General features: G+C 39.5%; 2 protein-coding genes across 2 annotated transcripts; one reads left to right on the top strand and one right to left on the bottom strand.

The window, feature by feature from the left end:
• Positions 1-1,651: 1,651 nt before the first annotated feature.
• On the top strand, positions 1,652-5,695 carry klf9 (Kruppel like factor 9). The gene is made up of 2 exons (XM_086077171.1): positions 1,652-2,306; positions 4,085-5,695. The coding sequence occupies exons 1-2, from the start codon at positions 2,006-2,008 to the stop codon at positions 4,363-4,365; spliced, it is 582 nt and encodes a 193-aa protein (XP_085933297.1). The 5' UTR covers positions 1,652-2,005; the 3' UTR covers positions 4,366-5,695.
• A 328-nt stretch (positions 5,696-6,023) lies between these two features.
• Positions 6,024-16,968, bottom strand: fam219ab (family with sequence similarity 219 member Ab). The gene is made up of 6 exons (XM_086076964.1): positions 16,701-16,968; positions 15,511-15,613; positions 12,805-12,910; positions 10,704-10,784; positions 10,567-10,621; positions 6,024-8,286 (listed from the first exon to the last, which is right to left on the bottom strand). The coding sequence occupies exons 1-6, from the start codon at positions 16,776-16,778 to the stop codon at positions 8,125-8,127; spliced, it is 585 nt and encodes a 194-aa protein (XP_085933090.1). The 5' UTR covers positions 16,779-16,968; the 3' UTR covers positions 6,024-8,124.
• Between the last annotated feature and the right edge of the window lie 7,721 nt (positions 16,969-24,689).

A 24,689-nucleotide genomic window follows, 5' to 3' on the forward strand; every position in this document is an offset into this window, starting at 1 on the left:
CGTTACTGATTTTTTAGGGCGTGGCTTAAATTCTGTGCATGAGTTTTTTTTTTAAATCATTAAAATTATGTCGCGGTGGTTGTTCTCTGCAGTTTGAGAACTTTACAAGATATGTATTTTCACTTCACAGGGACTATAAAACAATGAAACCCTTATATGATATTTCATTGGATTGCACACGTACAGCAAAAGTTGTGGCCGAACGTACAAATACCGGATCACCTCAAACATTGTGCGTATGTGCCATTACGTTCCATTTCTCCCAAAGCACAACACCGATCTACATCATGTGTGCTGTTGTTGTAAATGGAAGGACGTCCTGAACCAACATCCTGTTTATTTACATGGTAACTTCACCACAGTCAGCAAATATCACGTCACATCCATGCCAGTTAATGATTTGTTGGTCTCACTTCTTGTAATTGCGGATTATATGTTAGGAAGTGAGTAGGAGTTAAAACCAGAGAAGCGTCTAGAAGACGGGGGGCAAAGTTCTCCCCAGGCATGCAAGCAAGAAAACAAGGTGTCTGCCCGCATGCAGTGTCAAGTCGGTCACGTCATGTTGGTCAGCTAATTTAAGACGAGCCCGTCGCAGCAGCTGTCTCGGATTACATTTGAAAAATCAAAACATGTATCTTATTCCCTGTCACACATTTACAGGTCAGCAGTCTTCCTCAAGATGTCGTCGCTGCTACTCATATAAGCCAGTCAACGGACAGGCTTATCAAACAGGCATCGGGTTATGTATGTGGTGACGGTGCATTCAAGTGCCGCCTCGAACGAAGCATAGCAACCGCCACATGACAGTAAAATGCCAGTGAATACATCACAACACATCACTCAGACATCACTAAAATGTTGGTTAATACATCATACTTATTAGGAACACCCCGCTAACAGTTTGATGCCGGTTATTACATCACAAACTCTCATAGGAACACACAGACACCACTATATTGCTAGCGAACATATCCAGGTGTAGCATAGCAACCCCAGACTGTGACGTCACACTGGGTGGCAATAATTACCTTTAGTAAACAAACCTGTGCATGTCGTCTGAGAAAGGCAGAGCTTTTTATTTTCTTTAAGTGGGAAATACTGAATTTTCAATGAGCATTTTAACTTCCTATTGTACATCCGTAGTTCAAATGTGGCACATCCTTTTAGCATTTAACAGCGAGGCTGGATATGTGTTACCGATATCTGTAATTTGTTTTACCTAATCAATTAAACAAATATCCGTAACTATATTCTTAAATAATATAATTAATTTGCATAGTGTCAAAACTATATTTTCGTTGGAAACCATAACTGGGGGATAAACTACTATTGAATTGTTTGTTGTTTTTTCCATATTATTTAATTTATGCAAATGATTACTCGTGTTGTATATTTTGTAATGCTTATTTTTGTACAATTCCATAATCTGTATGTATGCTACATCCTCAATGCGTTGAATCCAAATGTTCCCAGTCAATAGTCGTCCTTGAACGCAGCATCATTTAGCCTGACCCCTTTTACGCCAACGTCGTCTTCTGATTGGCTCACACGGGCCGGTCTCTCACTTCCGTGAATCGGCAATTCCTAAAACAACTGGTCACGTTTCTCGTGGGCCAATGGGCGTCCTTTTCCGCGATGACGCTGTGGGATTCCGCGAAATTGTTTCTCGGGAGTGCGAGGACAAGGCGGCAGCAGCACAAAGCAGACAAAACCAGGACAAGTTAGCGCGCGTGTGGAGGAACGCTCGATTGGAAGTCGTGGAAAACCGCTTGAAGCGAGAAATAGACGAGACTTTAGGGAGACTGTTGAAAGTCGCGCTTCTCTCTACTGGGGGTGTGCGCGCGTGTGTTTTTTTTGTTTTGCGGGACAGTCACATTGACGCCGACACGTGTGTGGGTGATCGAGCACACCACCTCGCTCTGATCCTCCTTTCACCGTGTGGGGATTGTTTTTTTTTTTTTTTAGCAACACTTCTAATCTCCAGCAGCCCCCACATCCAGCGGTCATGTCCGAGGTCTCTGCGGACCCCGTCCCCGCGCGACCGCCACCGGTCCGGACGGACGACACGCTCAGAGACAACCAAGAGAACCGAACTTTGCTGATGGTGGCGATGATTCTGTTGGACTTGAACAAATGTCGGCCCGACGCCGTGGAGAAGGACGTTCAGGAGAAGCCGGTCGAGAGCAAGAGGAGGGCGGATGAGCCGCAGGAGTCCTCCGAGAAGAGGCACCGCTGCCCCTTTAGCGGCTGTGGGAAAATGTACGGAAAGTCGTCCCACCTTAAAGCCCACCTGAGGGTGCATACCGGTAAGTAAAAGTCACCTGTCCGGTTCTTTTTTTTTTTTTTTTAACGGAACCGCCCTTTAATCAGTACTTCTATTGGTGACGTCAGTGCTTAAATGGGTTTACGACGCTACGTAGTGACGTCACTGTGTCACGATATAAAGGTTCGTGGGCACATGTCGTGACATTAGGGGTGGATCGCGAAAAAATCGATAACTAATGATAGGAACCATCGTGCTCAGCCAGTGGGAGGAGGAGGTGAGGAAAGTGCGCGTGTTGTGTAGGGGCGTTTCTCGACACCCTATTACTTAAAAAAAAAACGGACATTTACAAAGCCTGTATAAAATCAACACGCCAACTTGTGTGTGTGTGCGCTCGTTTGTGTCGTTGATATGGACCGATAACAGCCGACACTCGGGGGCGCGGCCCCCTTACTAGCAGCTGCGAGCTTGTGGCCCACGCGTGAGATTTCCGACACGTTGTCGTTGCGTTGTCATTGATATGGTGCCAATGTTGCGGGGGCCCTTGAGCAATGCGAGCGTGAAAACAAAACCATCGACCTTCTTTTAAGAGTAAATTAGTGTGGAGTAACCGTGATACAGGTCACTGCGACACTGCCGTCCCCCGTGCACAGATAACAAGGCACCGCCCCTTTCCATTGCTGACCGAGCAGATACTTCCGTGTACGTCTTCCGCGCCGCCCTTGCGCCTCGTTGTAAACAAGAGGAAACACGTGGTCGAGTGGCGCACGTGGCGGGGGAGGAGACTGAGTGGCTCTCTCTCAACTGGCGGTGACTGTTATCGTGACTCACTTGTTCGAAATCAACGTGTTCTGAATTTGTTCCTAGAAAACACGCACACACCCACACGTCCTCAAAATGTTGTTTATGGCTGAGGCAGATCAAACTGGTTGTACTTTGCCAGCCTGTGAATTGCTTCATCCTTTTGTATTGCAGTTTCGCTACAGTGACTACTGGGTCATTTGGTTACGGTTGAATTTCTACATTTTCTCTCTCTCTCTGAATATGTAATAATAATAATAACACACAGTTGTATCATTTTAATATTTCCATTGCTTATATGGAGACAAAGAAATGGCAATCTCATAGACAAGCGAGCTAGCTAACTACAGTGTAGATTGATAGACAGACAGACAGACTAGTGAGATAGATAAACTAGCTAGTGAGATAGAGATAAACTAGCTAGTGAGATAGAGAGATAAACTAGCTAGTGAGATAGATAAGATAGCCAGCAAGATAGTTAAACCAGCTAGCTAATTACAGTGTAGATTGATAGACAGTGCTAGCTACCTTGTAACTAGATAGATAGACAGACAGACAGACTAGTGAGATAGATAGATAGATAAACTAGCTAGTGAGATAGAGAGATAAACTAGCTAGCTAGTGAGATAGAGAGATAAACTAGCTAGTGAGATAGAGAGATAAACTAGCTAGTGAGATAGAGAGATAAGATAGCCAGCAAGATAGTTAAACCAGCTAGCTAACTACAGTGTAGATTGATAGACAGTGCTAGCTACCTTGTAACTAGATAGATAGATAGACAGACAGGCAGACTAGTGAGATAGATAGATAGATAGATAGATAGATAGATAGATAGATAGATAGATAAACTAGCTAGTGAGATAGTTAAACCAGCTAGCTAACTACAGTGTAGATTGATATACAGTGCTAGCTACCGTGTAACTAGATAGACAGACAGACTTGCTAGTGAGATAGAGACAGAGATGATGCCCACCATGTCGGCGCCCCCTGATCCAAAGACTCTCCCGTGTTCTTCCTCAGGCGAGCGTCCGTTCGAGTGCACCTGGCCGGCCTGCGGCAAGAAGTTCTCCCGGTCGGACGAGCTGACCCGCCACTACCGCACGCACACGGGCGAGAAGCGCTTCACCTGCCCGCTGTGCGACAAGTGCTTCATGAGGAGCGACCACCTGACCAAGCATGCCCGACGTCACGCCGGCTTCCATCCCAGCATGCTCCTGGGCGCCGGCTCCGCCAAGAGACGCCACAGCTCCGTCTCCGTGTCGTCGTCCGACTCCGGGGACCAAAGCCCTCAGGGCGTGTAAAATGGAGGCCAGCACACACACACATGGACACACCCACTCGTGTGCCACCCCGGTTTCTCAATGTCAAACTGCCGTTCTTTACCAATGTGACAGGTATTTATTCAAAATTGTCTTGTCAGGTTGACTTCTAATCCATTTTTTAGTATTAGTGTCATTTTTTTGGTCCTTTATTTTAAAATAAGTGATACAACATCAGGCAGCACAATGGAACAGTGGTTATTAGTCTGCCTTGTAATTCTGAGGTTCTGGCTTCAAATCTCGTCTCTTCTCACTTATGGTGTATCGCACCTGTTGCCAAAAGTCAGATAGCTAGCGCTACATAAAACGGATGGATAATATACTGTACCATCCTCGTATGCGTAGTTGTTAGCAACACTATATTTAGTATGTGAACATGATCAGCTACACTTCAGGTTTGAAAGGGAATGAAAAGTTTGTACGGTAAAAAATAATGCGTATAAGTAGACCGTGTACATAGAGAAATTATTTAGCCTTTAGTTATTAGAGAGATTTGAGCCCAATATTATAGATTAGACTTTAGCAGTCAATTACAAAGTTACTTCATAAGAAAAGCTTGTAAATAAGCATGAAAAATGCATATTCATTCATCAAGAATACCTTGACTAGGTTTAGCTAATGCAAAAAAAGCGAACCTCATGCCAAACTTCTACACTTGAGGACTGTGCCTTCTGGAGCCCCCCGTACCCTTGCCACTACAAAAAACAATATTTTCCTTTGTTATATTGTTCACACTGATATTCAGCAATGTAGAGTGAATATCAAGTGTCTTGTCTCAGACCAACAGTGCCAGCCAGCTGCTGTACTCTTGACTTGTTTGTTTTCACGTTGGATTTTGTCAGGGATGTTTCCATGAACATTTTGCGCCTCCTTGTGGTGACGTTGAAGCACAACATGTCGCCTTCCTATCTGGCTGGGACTCTTACGAAATATTGAGTTCAAAAATCAATTCCAACTTGTAGCATATGTTTTTATTTTTGTTGGGTACACTGTTTAAAACATTTTTTTTTTCATTTTAACGGCTTTATGTTATATGTGAAGTCCAGAGGGGGGCACCACTCCACTACACGAGCCACAAATATTATTTTAAAGCTCTAAGGACATAAATAGCCATACTGAGACTTGAGATTTTTTTTTTCTGTTATTGTCACATTTGTGATAAAGTGATTCAGTCTTGGTGCCTTTCAGGTTGAAGCCATTATGATGCGTCTGTACTGTAATGACGGGCACTGCATACCCTATCTTGATGCATTAGACAAAGTATTGTAATTAAGGCTCAGACATTTTAACATTAAAAATGATGTTCTTTCTATTCACGTGTTTTTATTGTTCTACTTGCATACACTTCACAACTGACGTTGTAAATTGAGCGTTCCCTGCTTTACATTTAAACGGGGACACTGCCATAAAAAGGTCTCCGTTAGCAAGCTACATAGCTAGGAAGCTACTTAGCTAGCAAGCTAGCTTGTTGGGTTTGATTTGTTTTGTACATTTTTCCTTTCGGTTTGTTTGCGCGTTTGGTTTTTAAGCCCCTGTATCGTGAAAATAAGTGTCAATGCTGAATTTAATTCACTTAACCAAAATAACTTATTTTTATTACTGTACAAGAGCAGTTACAAAAATAAAAGCAAAGGACGGGCTAATGTTCAATTAACTATTTATTTAGTGTTTTCATACACCACACATAATAACAATGTTAAATACCATACATAATGTATTTATGAAACTAAAATGATTCAAGGAAAAACAATGCACATGTTTGAGGGTAAAAAAACCAAGTTACATGTTCATTCAAATAACTCATGGCGATAAATAATACACACATATACTTAGCTTGTTTGTACTTAAGGCAACTCTAACTGTAAATAATCAGTTCATTTAAGGGGGCTAGGTCAGTAAATGAAGCTGCAAGACCCCACACTTTCCCACCGACTATTCACATTGGCATGGCATTTATGTACAGTACATGCATGTGTATGTGCAAAGACAGAAGTCAAATTCTTTTTGTGTCTGATGATGGACACAAAAAAAAAAGGTACAAACTTTTAAAGGTGGCAATGGCATGAAATACTTTGTCCTTTGGCCTTATGACTTGTAACCATATACAGAAATCTTCCTTCTTCTTTTTTTTTTTACATACTTTTTGAAATACGGTACTTCTGGGGAAACAGCGTCGCTGCCGTGCAAGAAAAAGGCCCAAAAAGGTGAAAACAAATTGTGCAAATTTAAATACAACACACAGTCCCACCATGCAAGGAAGCAGAGAAATGAAATGTTCCTTTTTGAATTCCCGTTGTCAGTTGTCTTTTTCCGGTGCTCCTTTATTCACTCCTAAAGCCTCGTCATGAGACGTTCAAAACCGGTAATACGGAGAAGGTGGACGGATGAGGGGGGGAGGGAAGTGCGGGCCGGACTGTGCTACATCGCAACCTTGTACAGTACTTGTGTTATTTGAATTTTCAACACACAACAAGAAAACAGTACGACAGTAGTTCAAATTGTAAACCATATTTTAGGTAAGCGGAGCAGCTGGGTCAGCGATATCGTCATCATTTAATATCATATTGAGGAGAAGTGCATGTCCTGCCATAGGAGGACAACATCAGCATTCATATTGTATATATATATATATATATATTATATACTAGTCAGAAAAAGCGAGCGATATTTGGGGTGAAATTTCAGGATGAAATAAAAAGGCACTAAAACATCTGAAAGTATTTTCACCTTCTTTAAAATTACTGACAAAAGTTTTTTTTCTACAACTTACTGTTCTTCTGCGTATTAAGCACGATCCACCACCAAGTTTTATCAAAACAATATTTAACTATATTCATATGTATCGTGATTCTAAAAAAAAAAAAAAAAGTTTGCATAGTTTAAATGACTGTTTACGAATTTTACCACAAATTTCTCAAATCGTTTTTTTTTTCAAGGACTGCAGTATATTAATACCAACCCTATTAACTTGAATAAAAAAAAACTGCTTTATTTCTGAAAACCTCAAGAAAATAAAGCATGTTACTGAATTTAAGGAGAACAGATTGCGCCTTGTTTTTTCCCTCCCTCCTTCCTCATGCCCCCCCCCCCCCCCCATTTAAGAACCTCGAGGCGCTAACTAGCAAACCGCCAAGCTTCCCATTCTGTTTTTCGTTGTTGATCATTCTTATTTTTCGTGTTTCTCGGACGGGTCGTGACTGTGAAGACAAACTCCTTGTGTGTTTTTACATTCAGCACTTGGCCAATAAATCAGATTCTGATATCACAATTTGAATAGCATGATAAAGACGACTGTTCAATTTTAGTTTTATTTTTTACTCATTCTATTTGAACCAAAAAACGTAATTGGTGCATTCACGGCGCAAACACCTGCTGGGAATTTTGATGTTCAGCTTCAGCAAGAAAAAAAATATTGAAACATTGAACAGTTAAAGTGACTGGTGAAGGTTATAATGCATTTGAGCTTCAACCTGAAATTTCATCCAAAAGCCCAATATTGCTAACTTTTTGTTGCTAGTGTATATTTACTATTTTCACCTTTTCCCTTCTCACAGTTTTAAGCAAAACTTTCTATGAATTAATGGACTGGTCATTCCTATTCTAGCACATTTCAGTCGGTAATATATTTTCCACGTGCTGTTATTCTTGACGGCAAAGAAAACGCAGCAGATGAACACGTGGGTTTATGCTGTGCTAAGAGAGGGAGGGGGAGGGAGGGAGGGGGAGGGAGAGAGGGAGGGGTTACTGGATGTGACAGGTGGTGGAGGGGGTCGTCGCCTGGCAGCAAATGCAGGTGGGATTGACCGATTTGGGCGGGATCAGATCCAGGTCCTCGTCGTCCGGTATCTCATCCAAGCGGTAACCGTCCTTCAGCAGCTGGATGTTGAGGTCTTGGTTGATTTGCTACAAGAGACGCAAATAGTTTTAAGGTTTACAAATAATAAATAAACTATTTTTTTTTAGTTTAACATTTTTTTCCCACTTTTGTCAACAAGAGTATGAAAACCTAGAATTTTTGTATTGTACATTTAGAAAAGATATAAAATTTGTGATTAATCATGAGTTAACTAGTGAAGTCATACAATTAATTAAGATTAAAAATTTTAATTTATATTTTTTATATAACATTTGTGATTAATCGCGAGTTAGCTAGTGAAGTCATACAATTAACTCTTTGACTGCCAGACGTTTTCAGAAAAGGGATGCCGCCAGTGCCAGCCGATTTAAGCATTTTGACTGATTTTCAAGGTCCACAGAAAATGTTCTGTTTGGACTATGGAAACACACGTACTACCAAATGAAAGATTGGACTTTCATCTTTCATCAGAAAAAAAGAGTTTGTTTCTACCTTATTCCGTTCTTTAGTAATCAACAATAGAAAATGGTTAGTTTCATCCGATTTCGCTTGTTTTGAACTCAAATACGGAGAAATCAAGCTTTTAGTGAAACGATATTATTTCATGCATTCTAGTGAATTTGACACTTCTTTTTGTCCATGAATGATGCCACAAACACCTAAATAGTGCTTTACTTCTATAAAACACTACCACCAAGAATGAAAAAGTGTTTTTTGATAGCAAAATACGTTTATTTACATTCAACAGTGTAACAATTTGACAACAATTTGGCAAACTATTTACAAATGTGTGCAACTGTGGTGCTATTTACAAATATGTGGATGTTTCAACGACAGTTTTTCTTTTTGTAACACTCTCCTGCGTGCAAGGAGACGCAACAGCATTTGCACAAGATTGCCTCTTCGCGTGCGCCACTTTCTTGCCGGCCGTTTTTTTCCGGGGAATAGCAAGTATATACTGCAGTGTCATCAAGTCTAATATCAGGATCATGCTACGGTTACGTTACGGTGGTGTTACGTCTCGCTTCCCCGTGTCCTTCAGTTGCTATACCGGGTTGGTAGGAGATGTTCTGATCCACTCCATTCATGGTGGCATCGTAGTCCAGAAACAGTGTCTTCTCCGTGATCAGACTGTACCCGCTCCTCCGATGAATATGCATTGGACTCGGGGTACTCTTCATTGTCCGATCGAATGTCCGCTTGTGCAGCTCCGCGTTTTCCGGCCTTAGCAGCGCTAGCCGCGCTAGCCGCGCTTTGCCGGTGGGGCTTACTACGTGTTCATAACAGTCACGTTGGCGTAGAGCTTCATCTTCTTCATCATCATCAATCTGCATTGGTCGATGCCAACTCTCCATCGCCCGATCGAATGTCCGATTGTGTAGAAGTACCCGGCCGGCTATTGTGCGCGTTTTCCGGCCTTAGCAGCGCTAGCCGCGCTAGCCGCGCTAGCCGCGCTTAGCCGTGAGGCTTACTACGTGTTCATAACAGTCACGCCAAAGCTTCCAACTTTGGCGTCAAGCTCGGAGTCATCATCATCGTCGACATCAATGCGCTTTTTAGTATTGATTGATGCTTTCCGTCTTTGAAAAAAATGCTCAAGCTGAGCTGCTTGTAACCGGTTGCTTGGTCAAGCCATTGTGGCTTGGATCAGCCATTGTCTCCTCAACACTCTAGCTCCGCCTCACGTCTTCTACTGACGCCCACGGTGGGCGGCCCATCCAACCTTGTGCAAAGAGAGTCATCGCTGCCCTCTAGGGGCCAAAACGAGTCTTTGACTAATCAGATCAGCCTGATTCTTTCAGCACAGCTGCCCAAGGCTTTCCTGCACCCGTTTTTGAAAAAAAAAAAAAAAAACATAGGGGACGTCTTTTAACGTCCTCGGCGCCCTTCCCTAGGTTTATGCTAAACGTTTTATAACGTTTATGGCAGTCAAAGAGTTAATTAAGATTACAATTTTTAATTTATATTTTTTAATATAAAATTTGTGATTAATCGCGAGTTAGCTAGTGAAGTCATACAATTAATTAAGATTAAAAAAAAATATTTATATTTTTTAATATAAAATTTGTGATTAATCGCGAGTTAGCTAGTGAAGTCATGCGATTAATTGCAATTAAAATAAATAAATGTATATTTTTAATCGTTTATATTATAATAATAATAATAATAATAGTTAAAAAAAAAAGTTAAACTAATAGAAATACTTGAAATGATTTTTTGACGTTTATAACAGTAAATGAGTTAAGAGCTCATACGTATTTATTTAGTAGGGGGGGCGAACACCGATACCTCATTAAGACGGAGTCGACCGCAAAACTGGAACTCACCTCAGCCGAGGAATATCCCGACGACGAGTATCTTGACATGTCGAAGTCGTCGTCACTGAACAAAAGCACCGCTGTTAAGCGCGGCGTCCATTCGCGACGCTCGTCAACGTGGGCCGTGTTTGTTGGACGGAGCTCACCTGTCTGTGTCCAACGCAACCAAAGGCTTCTCATCCGGACTCTGGTCTAACGAGGAATAGCCTTTATTGGGCACCACCAACCTGTCAGCAAGAAGCAGAGACAATATTGAGTGGCGGGGATGTCATGCGGGGGTCGAAGAACGGGATGACGAAGCGAACCGGGAGGCGGAATATCGGACGCATCAGCAACGAGAGAAGACGGCGAGCGAGACGGCAAACAAAGCGGGCGGCGTCTCGGAAACCCTCGATCGATGAAAGTCTTCCTGCTAAAAGCCCGCGTGACGGGCAGCCCGCATAATGGACGCGAGATAGCATCTCCGCTCGCAATCAAGGAGACGAGAGGCGAGCACAAAACCAGCGGCTCGGATTCGCCGTATTCCGGCGGTACGCAAGCTGCCGCGTGTCAAAATGAGACAATTGTCATCATATTTCATCAGGGAGCAGCTTGGGGAGGGGGGGGGGGGGTAGTGGGGGGGTGAAATCATGTTACATGGCAGAATTCTTACACCATGTAAGTAGATGAAAACAAAACCGTTTTTTGCGGTTCACCAAATAATACATTGACGGCAATGCAAATAGCCTCAGTTGACTTTTACTTTGAAGTTGGCCCACGTTGTGGCGCGGTGGCTAGCTTGACTTCCCTTTTAGCCATTTAGGCTTTCTTTATCGTATCAACACAACAAACACTATCCCCAACTCATATTCAATTGCTAATTTAGGGCGCTAAGAAACCGCTAATTAATTATGCCGCCATTGTGTGATACAGCAGAAGTCTCCGACGTAAGTTGCTAGCAGCTAGCTGTTAGCATTAGCTACAAGTGCCTGGCTGGTAGCTGTAAAGGCTACTTTGTAATGTTTAAAGGAAGGGAATGGGCCTTAAATTGCGCACTCAGGTGTTTTCATTATTATTTAAAAGAAAAGATGAATAGAACTTACTTTATAAAACACTTTTGCCCATGAACTCATTCACTGCCATTGACGACTATAGATGTCAAAAATTCATTTGAACTATTTCTATTAGTTTAAAAATTGTTCCCACTTTTGTTGAAAACCTAGAAAACATTTTTTGATTGTACATTTAGAACAGATATACAATTTGTGATTAATTGTCAGTTAACTAGTGAAGTCATGTGATTAATTATGATTTTTTTTTTTTAATGAACGCCTGACTGACGCCCCCAATTTTTTTTTCTTTAAAAAAAGAAGATTATTATAAAATACAATAATTAAAATTACTTTATTATTATTAAAAATTAGGGGCGTCAGGCAATTACATTTTTTTTGTAATTAATGGCATGACTTCACCAGTTTACTCACGATTAATCATACATTTTTTTTATCTGTTCTAAATGTACAATTTTTTTCAAGGTTTTCATACTCAACAAAAAAAACTAAACAAAAGTGAAAAAAATGTTAAACTAATAGAAATAGTTCAAACAAATTTTTGACATCTATAGCCGTCAATGGCAGTGAATGAGTTAAAAAAAAAACATTCAACTCAAAATGTCAAACATGGCTGTTTAGACTTTAGGAACACAACTTTAGGCCATTAACACTTTGTTATTTTACACATAAAACATGTATAAAATAATCATGTTTTTTCCTCATAGTGCACTTAAAGTTGTGTTTCTAAATCCTAAAGGGCTATATTAGACATTTTTATTTATATATATTTTCTTAATGGAAAAAGTATTTTACAAAATAAATGAAGACAAAGTGTTATTTGTCTTTTTTTGCTGATCCGTGAACCGATTCGAACCGTGACTGATCCGTTGCACCACTAGTTAATAGGTAAATTTTCCCAATACTTATATTATTATCATCATTTCTACGACGTCACCCTTTAAATATTATTATCATAGCAGTCTGCCTGTTTTTTTTTTTTTTTTTCCTCTTGACGTAAATCTTTGCTCCTCCGCTTTCAGAATAGTATTTAAAAGTTTAAGCTGTATAAATCATGATAATAAAATAAGTATTAGGGAAATGTACCGGATCACAAAAGTCACGGTTCGAATCGGTTCACGGATCAGCAAAAAAAAAAAAGAAGAAGACAAATAAGACGCAGTTCTCAACTTCCTCCCACAAATTGTGTTCTGTTCACCGCGTTCTGGCCATGACGTTGTTCTTCTTCGGCTGGTTGTTGACTGGACTTGCCACACCGTTGCCATTCTTCAACGATCCCTTCCTGGCCAGCTCTCTCTGTTTCTCTGCACAACACACACACACGCACACACACACACGCACACACAACATTGGCTTCAATAGAGCGCTTCCAAGTAATGAAGGTCAGCGTCGTGCTTGGCTTACTTGTCACACTCTCTCCAGCTTCCAACATCAAGCGTTCGTCTTCTAACAGACTCGAAATGTTTGCCCGATGCCCTTGCGTAACTACTCGCAAGCTGAATACGATTAGCGGAATTAAAAGGAGCGCTCCTCGGGAAGTGTGATGATGAGAAAGGGGAATTGGGTTTCATTCCTCTCGCGACTTAGTGGAAACTTTGCGATTCATAAAAAGCAAACTGAAAGTGAAGGCGTATGTCTTTTTTTTCAACTGAATGCTGTGATAATATGAAGTTGTCCCACCTGACCACGTGTCAAAATCGGGGCCCGTCATAGCATTTTCAGCTGATTGGTATCGGCTGGAAAAGGTCAGACTTTTTATTTGGCCACAAGATTTTGTGCTCGTCTGTAGCTTGTTACGAAAATGTGAATTGTGGAAACATTTGGCTGACAGTCGAGGAAAGTCAAAAGATACTACACAATAAAATTGTCAATTATTTTGTTAACTTGTGCCTTTCTGGCTGCATTTTAACTCATTCACTGCCATTGACGGCTTTAGACGTCAAAAATTCATTTGAACTATTTCTATTAGTTTAAAATGTTTTCCCATTTTGTTAACAAGAGTATGAAACCCTAGAATTTTTTTTTTCTATTGTTCATTTACAACAGATATAAAAAAATTTATTAATCATGAGTTAACTAGTGAAGTCAAGCTATTAATTATAATTTAAAAAATGTAATCGCCAACGGCCCTAATTTTGAAAAAAAAAAAATTAAAAAAGAAAAAGAAAAGATTATTAAAAATTAGGGGCGTAATTTTTTTCGTAATTAATCGAGAGTCAACTATTGAAGTAATGCGATTAATTATGATTAAAAATTGTAATCGTCTAACGGCCCTTATTTTTAATTATTATTTTTTTATTAGGGGCGATTTTTTTTTAAATTAATTACATGACATCACTAGTTAACTCACGATTAATCACAAATTGTAAATATTTTTTCTAGGTTTTCATACTCTTGTTAACAAAAGTGGGAAAAATGCTAAACTAATAGAAATACTTCAAATTAATTTTTTACATCTGTAGCCGTCAATGGCAGTGAATGAGTTAATTGTATTCTGTCTGTGAATGACTTAAAATGGATACTTGACTCTTTGAGCCATTTTCAACAGAAAGAAGTTCATATTTTGTCTATAATTAATGCGACAACTTCATTATTTTTCATGTACAATGAATACCTTTCAAAATACATTTTGCCACTTGCGGTCGACTGAAGACGACATTACATCTGCTCAGGAAACGGGTAACGACCAATCATGGCTCAGTTTGCCAACATCACATGACCACACGCAGAAAAGAGGTGAACCGTGATTGCTCGTTACCTGAGCACAAATGATGTCATCTTATCACATTAACTCGTTCACTGCCATTGACGGCTATAAACGGCAAAAATTCATTTAAACAATTTTTTTTTTAGTTTAACATTTTTTTCCCACTTTTGTTAACAAGAGTATGAAAACCTAGAATTTTTGTATTGTACATTTAGAACAGATATCAAATTTGTGATTAATCATGAGTTAATTAGTGAAGTCGTGCGATTAATTACAATTAAAAATGTTCATTGCCTCTTGCCCCTAATTTTTAATAATATATGTATTTTTTTAATGAATTGATGGCAGTGAATGAGTTAAATATAGACAAAACGTTTACATCCTTTGAATTCATTCGCGCTTATTGGCTTTTTGTTAGCTACTTCTGCTAATCCTAGCCGAACTCTGAATTGCTTCCGATGAACTGGCGAGTGAAATGTCAGTGACGTTTTCAATTGTTTTATTTCAAAGGTCACTGAATAATCCAGCTCGCGCCATAAAGAGCATTGGATGATAGTTGTGACATTCTGATTAGACAGAATACAATTAACTCATTCACTGCCATTGACGGCTATAGACGTCAAAAATTCATTTGAGCTATTTCTATTAGTTTTACATGTTTTTCCACTTTTGCTAACAAAAGTATGACAACCTAGGATTTTTTTAATCGTAAATTTATAACATATAAAATGTGTGATTAATCGTGAGTTAACTAGTGATGTCATGTGATTAATTAAAAAAATTAAAAAAATTATCGCCTGACGCCCCTAATAACAAAATAATAATTAAAAATAAAGGGCGTCAGACGATTACATTTTTTTTTATCGTAATTGATCGCATGACTTCAATAGTTGACTCGCGATTAATCACAAATGTTATATATGTTATAAAATGTACAATAAAAATTTTTGTCTGGGTTTTCATAAAAATTTTAATGAAATGAAAAAATGTTAAACTAATAGAAATAGTCCACATGAATTTTTTACGTTTATAGTCATCAATGGCAGTGAATGATACGGGCGATGCTCCACTAGCCAGATGCATTTAGCTCAAGCTTTCACTTACTCTTGTAATTGACATCATTTTAGCTCAGCTCAGTGCTGGACTTCATCCCAGCTGCTAAACAGGACACATTGCGACATTGTAATCGATTCTCACCTATTTTCATCTGCAGGGGGGAGGGCTTGTAGTTGATTGTGACGGGTTCGCCGTCTCTGGTGTTGTCCGAGTCGGCCTCCGAGGCCGTGGAGGACGCCGGGTCCTGCCAACAAAAGGACAAATATACAATAATGTGTCAATAATAAGCCTGTCTCGATGAAATGTCACATTTTTGGGTTCAGTCAGGGCTACAGAATGAATCAAATTCTATTTGACAACAAACCTGCATCATTTCAGTTGGCCACTAGGATTCATTCATTTTAAAGTTGAAGTGATAAAGTAGGGCAGAACTATATTGATAACACAGTACCACATTTTTTAGTAGCTTTAACTCATCAGTACGGGTCATTTTTATACTTTTTGTCGGTCACAATTTTACCTAATGCACTCATCTAAATAACCCGGCAGTGGCTCTGTCGCTTTTGGACACAGGGCTAGGTTGCTATCTCTCCCAATTTGGGTGACTTTTGACCCAGCGGTTGTAAGAGTGTGTACAAGTGCAACAATTAGCAACAATGGCGACTATGACGTTTAATGTTCCGCACTGAATTATTTTAAAGCAAGACCAAAACATAGCAAAAGTACACACATTTATATTTTTGTTCACATTTAATTGATATGTAACCAAGCAGGTTATGGAGAAAAAGGGAGGAGTAAACATTTACATGACACGTCTACGCATGACGTCAAAAATACGACGACTAGGCCACCGTGTGAACTGCAATAACCTCCACATGCAGCCCCACTTAAAAGCTCTCCCTTCCTCGCACCCATTTAAACAGCCCCGTGCCCAACATATCTTTTTTTTTTTTTTAAATCTCCAAATCATCAACGCTGTCAACAGCTTGAAGCGACTTGCTGCGTGGATGCTGGCGATGTCTGCGTGATGACGATGATGATGATGATGATGATGATGATGATGATGATGGAGGATGATGGCTCACTACACAGCACAACCCACAACAAAACATCTCATTGCTTTCACATTGTGATGACAAAAACGTCCGCTTTGGCAGATCGGCTCGTTAACGCGACATTACTCGGACCCTGAACGCATCTCGCGCACGCACAACAAGGCCACGCGCGTCAGCGATCAGATGCTAAATGTAGATTTATCGGGGTGGGGGGGGGGGGGGTATTATCCTAACAAAACACACACGAAACGGACACTAAATATCATGGTATCGTACCAGCGGCTGCATCTCTGCCTGCATCTCCGCCTCCTGCACCGCATTGGGCACTTGGAATCTGTCGATCTCCTCCATCATGTCGCCTCGTTTGTCGGCCGACAAGATGACGCAAACCCACGAGCAGATCGCGTTCGCGAGCTTGATGCTGGCGGCAATCCAATCAGGCGCGAAATAAGAACAACTCCTGCGCTCCCACGGAGGCGAGCTTCATCCCAGCTGGTACTAAATGTCGACGGCGCTGGTGGGGTGACCGCTGGGCCGCCGCCCACTTCCGGATATGGGTGGGTCAAGATGAGGCCCGGGGACCCTCCGCATACAGTACATGAACGGAACGTTCACCATGATGAAAATATGTAATTATGTTCATTGTGATTGTAATTATAATAATATTCATGAAGGATTACGTTTTTTGTCATCATTGTTTTTTTTTATTGTGATATTGTATATTGTGAAACAATGAACTAAAGCTTTTGTTTTGCCAAACAAACAAACAAATAAATAAATTATACCGCCCATTGATGAGACGCGAGTCTCCACTTCCTTTTACAGATGTTTATTGCACAGCAAAACACCGTAGAACTCAAATTTCAGACATACAAAAAGACAAACATATGCAATGCTTAACATCTAAGATAATAAAAGATCATTCAAAACACCACTGACCACTTTGGCCTGCTCTCAATCAACGGTAGTCTTCTTCAACCGGTAATCATCAGTCAAGAATGATTTAACAGCTTCTTATGCCAACTTCGTCCATTTGCTCAGCGTTTGCAATCGAGGAAAGACGACAAAGAGCATTTCCGGTTTGATATGTCAAAATAAAAGCACGATATTTCAAAAGGAAATAAAGATGGCAGCAATTACATAAATAATGTAACTTTCTCCTGCATCTGAGAAGGTGACGTTTAATGTTCTTGATTTAATATGGATGTCTTAATGGTTATGGTAACGCAAAGTGGTGGAACTATAATATCGTTGATTGTCATGATACAAAGACAAATAATACACCAAATATAGAAAGATTAATACAATGTGGATATGCACATTGAAAGTGATATTTAAACAACATTTACGTTTATTTTTATTCAAATCTGCCAAAACAAAAACGTACTTGATGAAAGATAAAGAACAGTTTTCGCCAAATGCCAAAAGATGCAAAAAGATCAACAACAAACGGCACCATTAAAACGTTACCACTGAAGCAACGTTATGCTCTTTTCTCACAAGTCGTCATACTGAGAGTGCTTATGCAAGGAAGCCTCGCCGAAATCTCATGGCATAAGTCATGATGTGCCTTTCTGACAGATCGCTTCCCCAAAGCACTTCGTTTTAAAAATTCTAATCAGAGCTGCTGGCTCGGGCTCAACTCGATGCCACATTGATAATCGCGCTGTGATTGATTGGCGATCAGTCACGTTGTAGCCGCCATAAGTCAACTGGGAGAGGTTCCAGGCCCGCTGAGATAGAAAACTCATGGATGGATGGTAAGCAAAGACTTGTTTGTTTGCACATTATTGGCCGGCAGAGGGCAGCAGCGTCGTGTTCTATGACAGAGCTCTGGTTCTATGAGGTTCAATGGGAAAATTCACAAGGATTCGCCATTATTGCGTTCTATACGTTGTAGTTCACAAATGAGCCAGCAGACGGCAGTCTCGTTCTATAATTCTGTCACTGATAATAGCTTGGGGTCATCTTGGTCTTTTTAACATTTTATTCCAGCAGCGGTGGCTAAAGTACTCACATTATGTGCTTAAGTAGAAGTCCCGGTAAATAAAAAAAATATATAAAAAAAAGACTGGTAGAAATGAATTACTGAAAACAAAGAAGGTACAGACAGAATTAACTTTAATATAAAAAAAAACCTTTTAAGCCTATTTTGACAATGCGGCACAACTGAAAACAAATTCTGCACAGAAATTAGTTTCCTCTACCCCTACTTGAGCTTGAGGAAGAAAATAATTGTTTGACAGTGGACATGCTAGCTAAACGTGTTCTAAAAGCTTTGCTAATGTTGTAAACTGACAAACAAACAAAAAAAAAGCTAAAATAAGCTAATAAAAAAAGATGAGGAAGTATACCAGATTTTTTTTCCAGTTAAGAGATGCTGGAGTTCTTCATTGTCTGCAATAAAACGGATTTAAACTTGCTCCCATTTTCTTAAAATCAAAATGGTGTCAAGTTGCTCACCTGCTTCACACTCCACATTACCCCAGCTTTGAAATGGCACATTAACTTCAAATTGTCTAACATGGGCGTTTTCAATGTCCCCCATTGGCACAAAAACAAAATGGCGTTGAGTTTCTCACCTGTTTCACACGCCACACTACCCCAGCTTTCAAATGAGATCCAATGTGAAAAATCCAGTTGGTAACTTTTAATTTAAACCTACTTTGAAATGCTTGAAGAGTCAGAAAAGTCGCAAATTCGTCAATGCAGAGGAGCTCGTCACGTGCGTTAGCCCCGCCCCCTGTTGGGCATTTTAATGTAAGCCATACTTGTATACTCTGCTTTTGCATGAGACAAAAGGTGGACAGTAGGTGTTCTGTAATTCTTTATCCTTTGTATATTTTTGACAAAGCATGCCACCGACGTGTTAAGAAGACAACTGGGAACTGTTTTAAATTGTGAAATAAAGCAGATAATAATATGTCTCCTTTATAGACATAGAGCCATATGTAGTACCACAAAATGAATTTTAATAACTTCTCAGTGTGAGCAGTTGTTCAAAATCACTTTAATGGCTGCGTTTATGGAATCGGTGCTGGCAACTCCGTAGAGGCCCAGGTTTTAAGGTCGGATTCAAAGCGATTACAGTTTTGTTATTAATTATTCATAGGCGGCAAAAGTAACATGTTTGCATGTTTTCTATCAACATTGAACAAATAAAATTGCCTTTCCAACAAAAAGCCTGAGGATGCGAGTGTGCACATGCATGACCAAAAAGACAGATTAACTCATTCACTGCCATTGACGGCTATAGACGTCAAAAATTCATTTAAACTATTTTTTTTTTGCCACTTTTGCTATTATTATTGTAATTATTGTAAATTTAGAACAGATATAAAATTTGTGATTAATCGTTAGTTAACTAGTGAAGTCATGTGATAATTACAATAAAAAATTGTAATCGCCTGACGGCCTAATTAAAAAAAGATATATAAAAAATTAGCGCCGTTTAATCGTAATTAATCGCATGATAATTTCATATCTGTTATAAATGTACAATAAAAAAATTCTAGGTTTTCATAAAAAATGAAATGAAAGGAAAAAATGTTAAATAGAAATAGTTCACATGAATTTTTGACGTCTATAGTCGTCAATGGCAGTGAATGAGTTAACTTTTGATTTATTTTGTGACGGTTCCACGAGCTGATGTGTTACGCAATGCCTCCAGGGGTCCAGATGGAGCCGCAGATTACCGACCCTACGTCCAATGTTTATTAGTAATCTCTACATGCAATTTCTCCTGATCGTTACGTAATGTGGTGGTGAGTTCACTGACTGCCTTTCATCTCAGCTCACATCGGACAGGCTTGCAAAAATTGCCTCGTACAGGAAGGAAGTGGTGACAAATGGCAAATGCCTCATCTCGAGTTGCCATAAACATCGTCCAAGCTGCAATAGCTCGCTCCCGGCGCACTGGAGCATAGGAAGGGACCGAAGCTCATTTATAATTTCCTTCCATTGGTGTGGCACCGGAGTGAATCGTAAACGCTTTCTTTTTCTCACTGTGAGGAATCAATAAGCATTTATCAAGATCAGCGCAGCGGTTCAGAGTCAGAACGTGCCGACCTTCACAGTCACACGCGGGCCGCTTTGAAGCGCATCTGCGAGTTCCGACCGCGCCGGCCCGTTTGCAAACGGCTGGCGCTGGTCCAGTTTCGAGGCAGCGAGGGAGGCCGAACGGAGGAGGGCAAGGAGTCAGCAGGGACAGAAAAAAAAGAAGAAATCAGCTGCAGATCTGCCGCAATATGACCATGTAAAGATATGCAATGCAGAAAAAGTTTCAACGTAATAACCAAAACATTTTAGTATATAAACAAACACATGACTGACATTATAGTCCTATTTACAGCTGAACATGGCAGCAGTCGTAAAAAGTCGGACGTTTTAGCAAAGATAATGTGATTCTAAAGAGTTTAGATGACTATTGGCACACTTGAGTTCAACATGTTGCGTGCCGTTTCCGAGCAGGAAGTACATAATTTGAACTCCAGATGTTGGCGCCATGATAATAAATCATCGCCGCTATGTGGAAAAACACTACGTCCATTTTTGTCATTTTGTCTGCATTCAGTTGATGATAATAATAATAATAATAATAATAACAATAATAATAATAATAAAAATTACTATAGTGTAAAAATACAATATATATAAAAAATAAAAATATAATAAATAGCTAATAAAAATGCTCAAAAATAATTTGAAAATGTTCAGCATATAACACAAACAGTGTGGATGAGACAAAACGTTTGATATTTGGAATATGCACTCGACCAAATTCATAATTACACCATGGGAATGTTTTAAGTCACATTTAACTCTTTCACTGCCATTGACGGCTATAGACGTCAAAAATTCATTTAAAACTATTTCTATTAGTTTAACTTTCCCCCCCCACTTTTGCTGCCAAGAGTATGAAAACCTAGAAAAAAAGTTATTGTAAATTTAGAACAGATATAAAATGTGTGATTAATCGTTAGTTAACTAGTGAAGTCTTGTGATAATTATAATAAAAAAAATATGTAATCGCCTGACGGAACTAATAAAAATAAATAAATAAATAAATAAGGGCCGTTTAATCGTATGATCATTTTGTATCTGTTATAAATGTACAATAATTTTTTTTTCTAGGTTTTCATAAAAAATGAAATTGCATGAAAAAGAAATGGGAAAAAATGAAAAAAATCTTTGCATTGGCATTAAAAGCCTCCTCAGCTGAAACAGATCATTACAATTATAAATACTGACATTGTTTGATGTTCCTTGTTTTAGTCTTTAAAATGGCTGCCCAAACATTTTGGACGTTTGGTTTGAAGCACACTAGAGAATTCTCATTCTCACTGTTCAGTGATGAGAATAAGTTTCTCTGAGTTGCTTTGAATTCAGTTCCACTTCCTGTCAATCAAATTCAACATCCTGTGGGGTGGAGTCAATTCAAATTCAAATCCATCCATTGAAATGAAATTGAATTCTGAAATTTGCAGACAGCCTTGTAAGATATAAATGACAGCAAGAACTTTTGCATTGCTTTTGATGATGATGAGTTTCATGTTAAGAAAACACAATAACAACATGGCTTGCTTTGAAATGCTTTATTTCTCCCTCATAAAAAAAAAAAGAAGCTTCAACTAAATCTTCTAACATGTCCACCATGTTTATGGAATGTTTTGCGGCCATTTAATGGCGTCTTTTACAGTGAAAATGTTAGAGTCATAAGCTACTAAACTTTACATACAATTTCCAACTGATTTCTCATGAAAACATTCTAGTTTAATGAACGTTGGTTATAAATGAATATGACAGCTTTTCTTCATTAATTCACAATAAAACAAATTATTGCTTTGCTCAGTCTATTATTACCTGTGCATTGAAAAAATGGCAGCAATGAAAGAAAGGCACATTAACTCTGCCATTGACGGCTATAGACGTCGAAAATTAATTTGAACTATTTCTATTAGTTTAAAATTTTATGAAAGAGTATGAAAACCTAGGAATTGTTTTTGTAGATTTAGAACAAATATAAAATTTGTATTTAATCGTGAGTTAACTTGTGAAGTAATGCGATTAATTATGATTTAAAAAAAAATTAATCACCTGACGCCCCTAATTTTTAATATTTTTTCATTAAAACAATTTTTTTAAAATATATATATATTTGATCTTTGTTTTGTTTTTTAAAGAAAAGATTATTAAAAATTAGGGGTGTCAGGCGATTACAAATTTTAATTGTAATTAATCGCACGACTTCACTAGTTAACTCACGATTAATCACAAATGTTATATCTGTTCTAATACAACAACAAAAAATTCTAGGTTTTCATCCTCTTGTTAACAAAAGTGGGGAAAAAAATGTTAAACTAATAAAAAAAAGTTAAAATGAATTTTTGACGTCTATAGCCCTCAATGGCAGTGAATGAGTTAAAATGAAGTAATATTTGTTAATATTTGAGTTTGAGCAGCGGAAACATGAGCTGAACTCCTCTCGTTCTAAAAAATTAATAAAACGTTTCTCACCCCCCTGTGCAATTTCTCTGCCACCATCATTAGGTGAGCATTTTCCCCACGCATCCGACGCCACCATACTTGGCGTGCCCCCTCGTGTTTGTTGGATCCCTCTCAGAGTGAGCGAGTGAGTGAGGATCACAACAGACTGACAGATGGACAGTCCCAGAGACGCGCTGCACAGATAAGAGGATCGGGGCCAGCTTGTTGTCGCCGGTCTTGCTTCAACTCTTTTTGCACACAAAGATGATGCACAGAAGAGATGGACTAAAAAAGACGAGCTCATTTTATCCCGATCAGGCCGCCAGAAGATACTTGTGCTGGGGTTTCTTCTGCTTGGTCTTCGCCGGTTCCGACGTGAAGAAGGGCGGCGGTTCGGATGGCACCTGGCAGGCCTTGTACAGGATGACGAAGAGGATGAGGATGAGGACGCCCGCCGCCGAGTTGCAGACGATGGCGGCGATGGCCCACGCCGACAGCCCCGTCCTCGCGTCGCGCTCCATTAGCCAGAGCGGGGAGGGAAGAGCTCAGCGGATGCTTCCGCAAAATTCACTTCCTGTGCCGCATCATTGAGAGCCTGAAAGAAAAACACAATGGCTTTCATTTCCAGGCCCGTGCACACACACAGACACACAAACGCGTCTGGCCCCCGGTTAGCCCGTCACGTGGATCTGCTGAGTCCACAAGAAAGATCAGCTCGGTAAAGACTACTTGGTGTCAGCCAAGTTTGTCACATGGCCAACCGACGCTCGGCCTGAATCCATTTGCGAGCGCGAGAAGCCACACAACTGCATCTTTTGTGTCAGCGTCGGTGCATGAAAATGATTTACGAAGGGCTGGAAACGTTCTCAGGGTACGTTTTCATGAGAGGGAACTGGCAAATACGCAGCTTACAAGTTTTTGTTGATTGTTTTATTGTTGTTTTCTAAAGTTTTTTTAAGTATTGACATGGAGCTGTAAAATAGTAAAAAAGCCTGAATATATATAAATATAAATCATGTCTCTAGTTACAGTACATTGAGGAACCGTATTTTAAAAAAAAATATTTAAGCTATGCATTTTTAATCTGTAAAATGGAATCAGTAAAATAATAATGAAGGCCATTTAGTTTATGTTTACATTCTGTAATATGAAATGTATATTTATAGGTGAGGAAAAATGTAAACATATGGTAAAAGGAGATGCTAAAAACACATTTAACACAGTTGAAATGTTTTAGTTGCAGAGCGTTGTGAGAATGTTATCAGGTTACATCATCGTGTCATGTGTCTGTTTCTTTAAGATAAAAACCAAACAGACACACACACACACGCGCCTAATGCATTTCTAATGAGGCCTTGTCCCGGATTGTACAGGTATTCCTTTCTCTAAAAGGAGGGAGATCATGCAGAGAAACCCCCCCCCCCCCTTATCTATTTTCATTAGTGTTTACTCTCATTAGCTGATTTTGGGCGCGAAGCACAGTACAGCCTAGACTGGACTGGTCGCCAGTTGCTTCTACTGATTAATGCAAAAGGGCTACCAGCTTGATATACACACGTTTGAAATAACACATTGGCTCAAATGACCTTCAATCACATATTATCATATATTATTATTCATATTTTTATTTATTTACGTACTTTAATGTTGTATGTATGCCTTTGCTGTTGCAATGTGAAGATTTTTTTTTCCAGGTCCATACTGTGCTCCCCTTCAAAGGAGCAAAGATCCAGCCTTATTCACCTCTCCTCCTTCCTCATTTTTCATTTGTTCCTTTAA

This window comes from Leptonotus elevatus, chromosome 5, assembly GCF_054856555.1.
Source record: "Leptonotus elevatus isolate MCC_2025b chromosome 5, RoL_Lele_1.0, whole genome shotgun sequence".
In the NCBI taxonomy this organism is placed as follows: domain Eukaryota; kingdom Metazoa; phylum Chordata; class Actinopteri; order Syngnathiformes; family Syngnathidae; genus Leptonotus; species Leptonotus elevatus.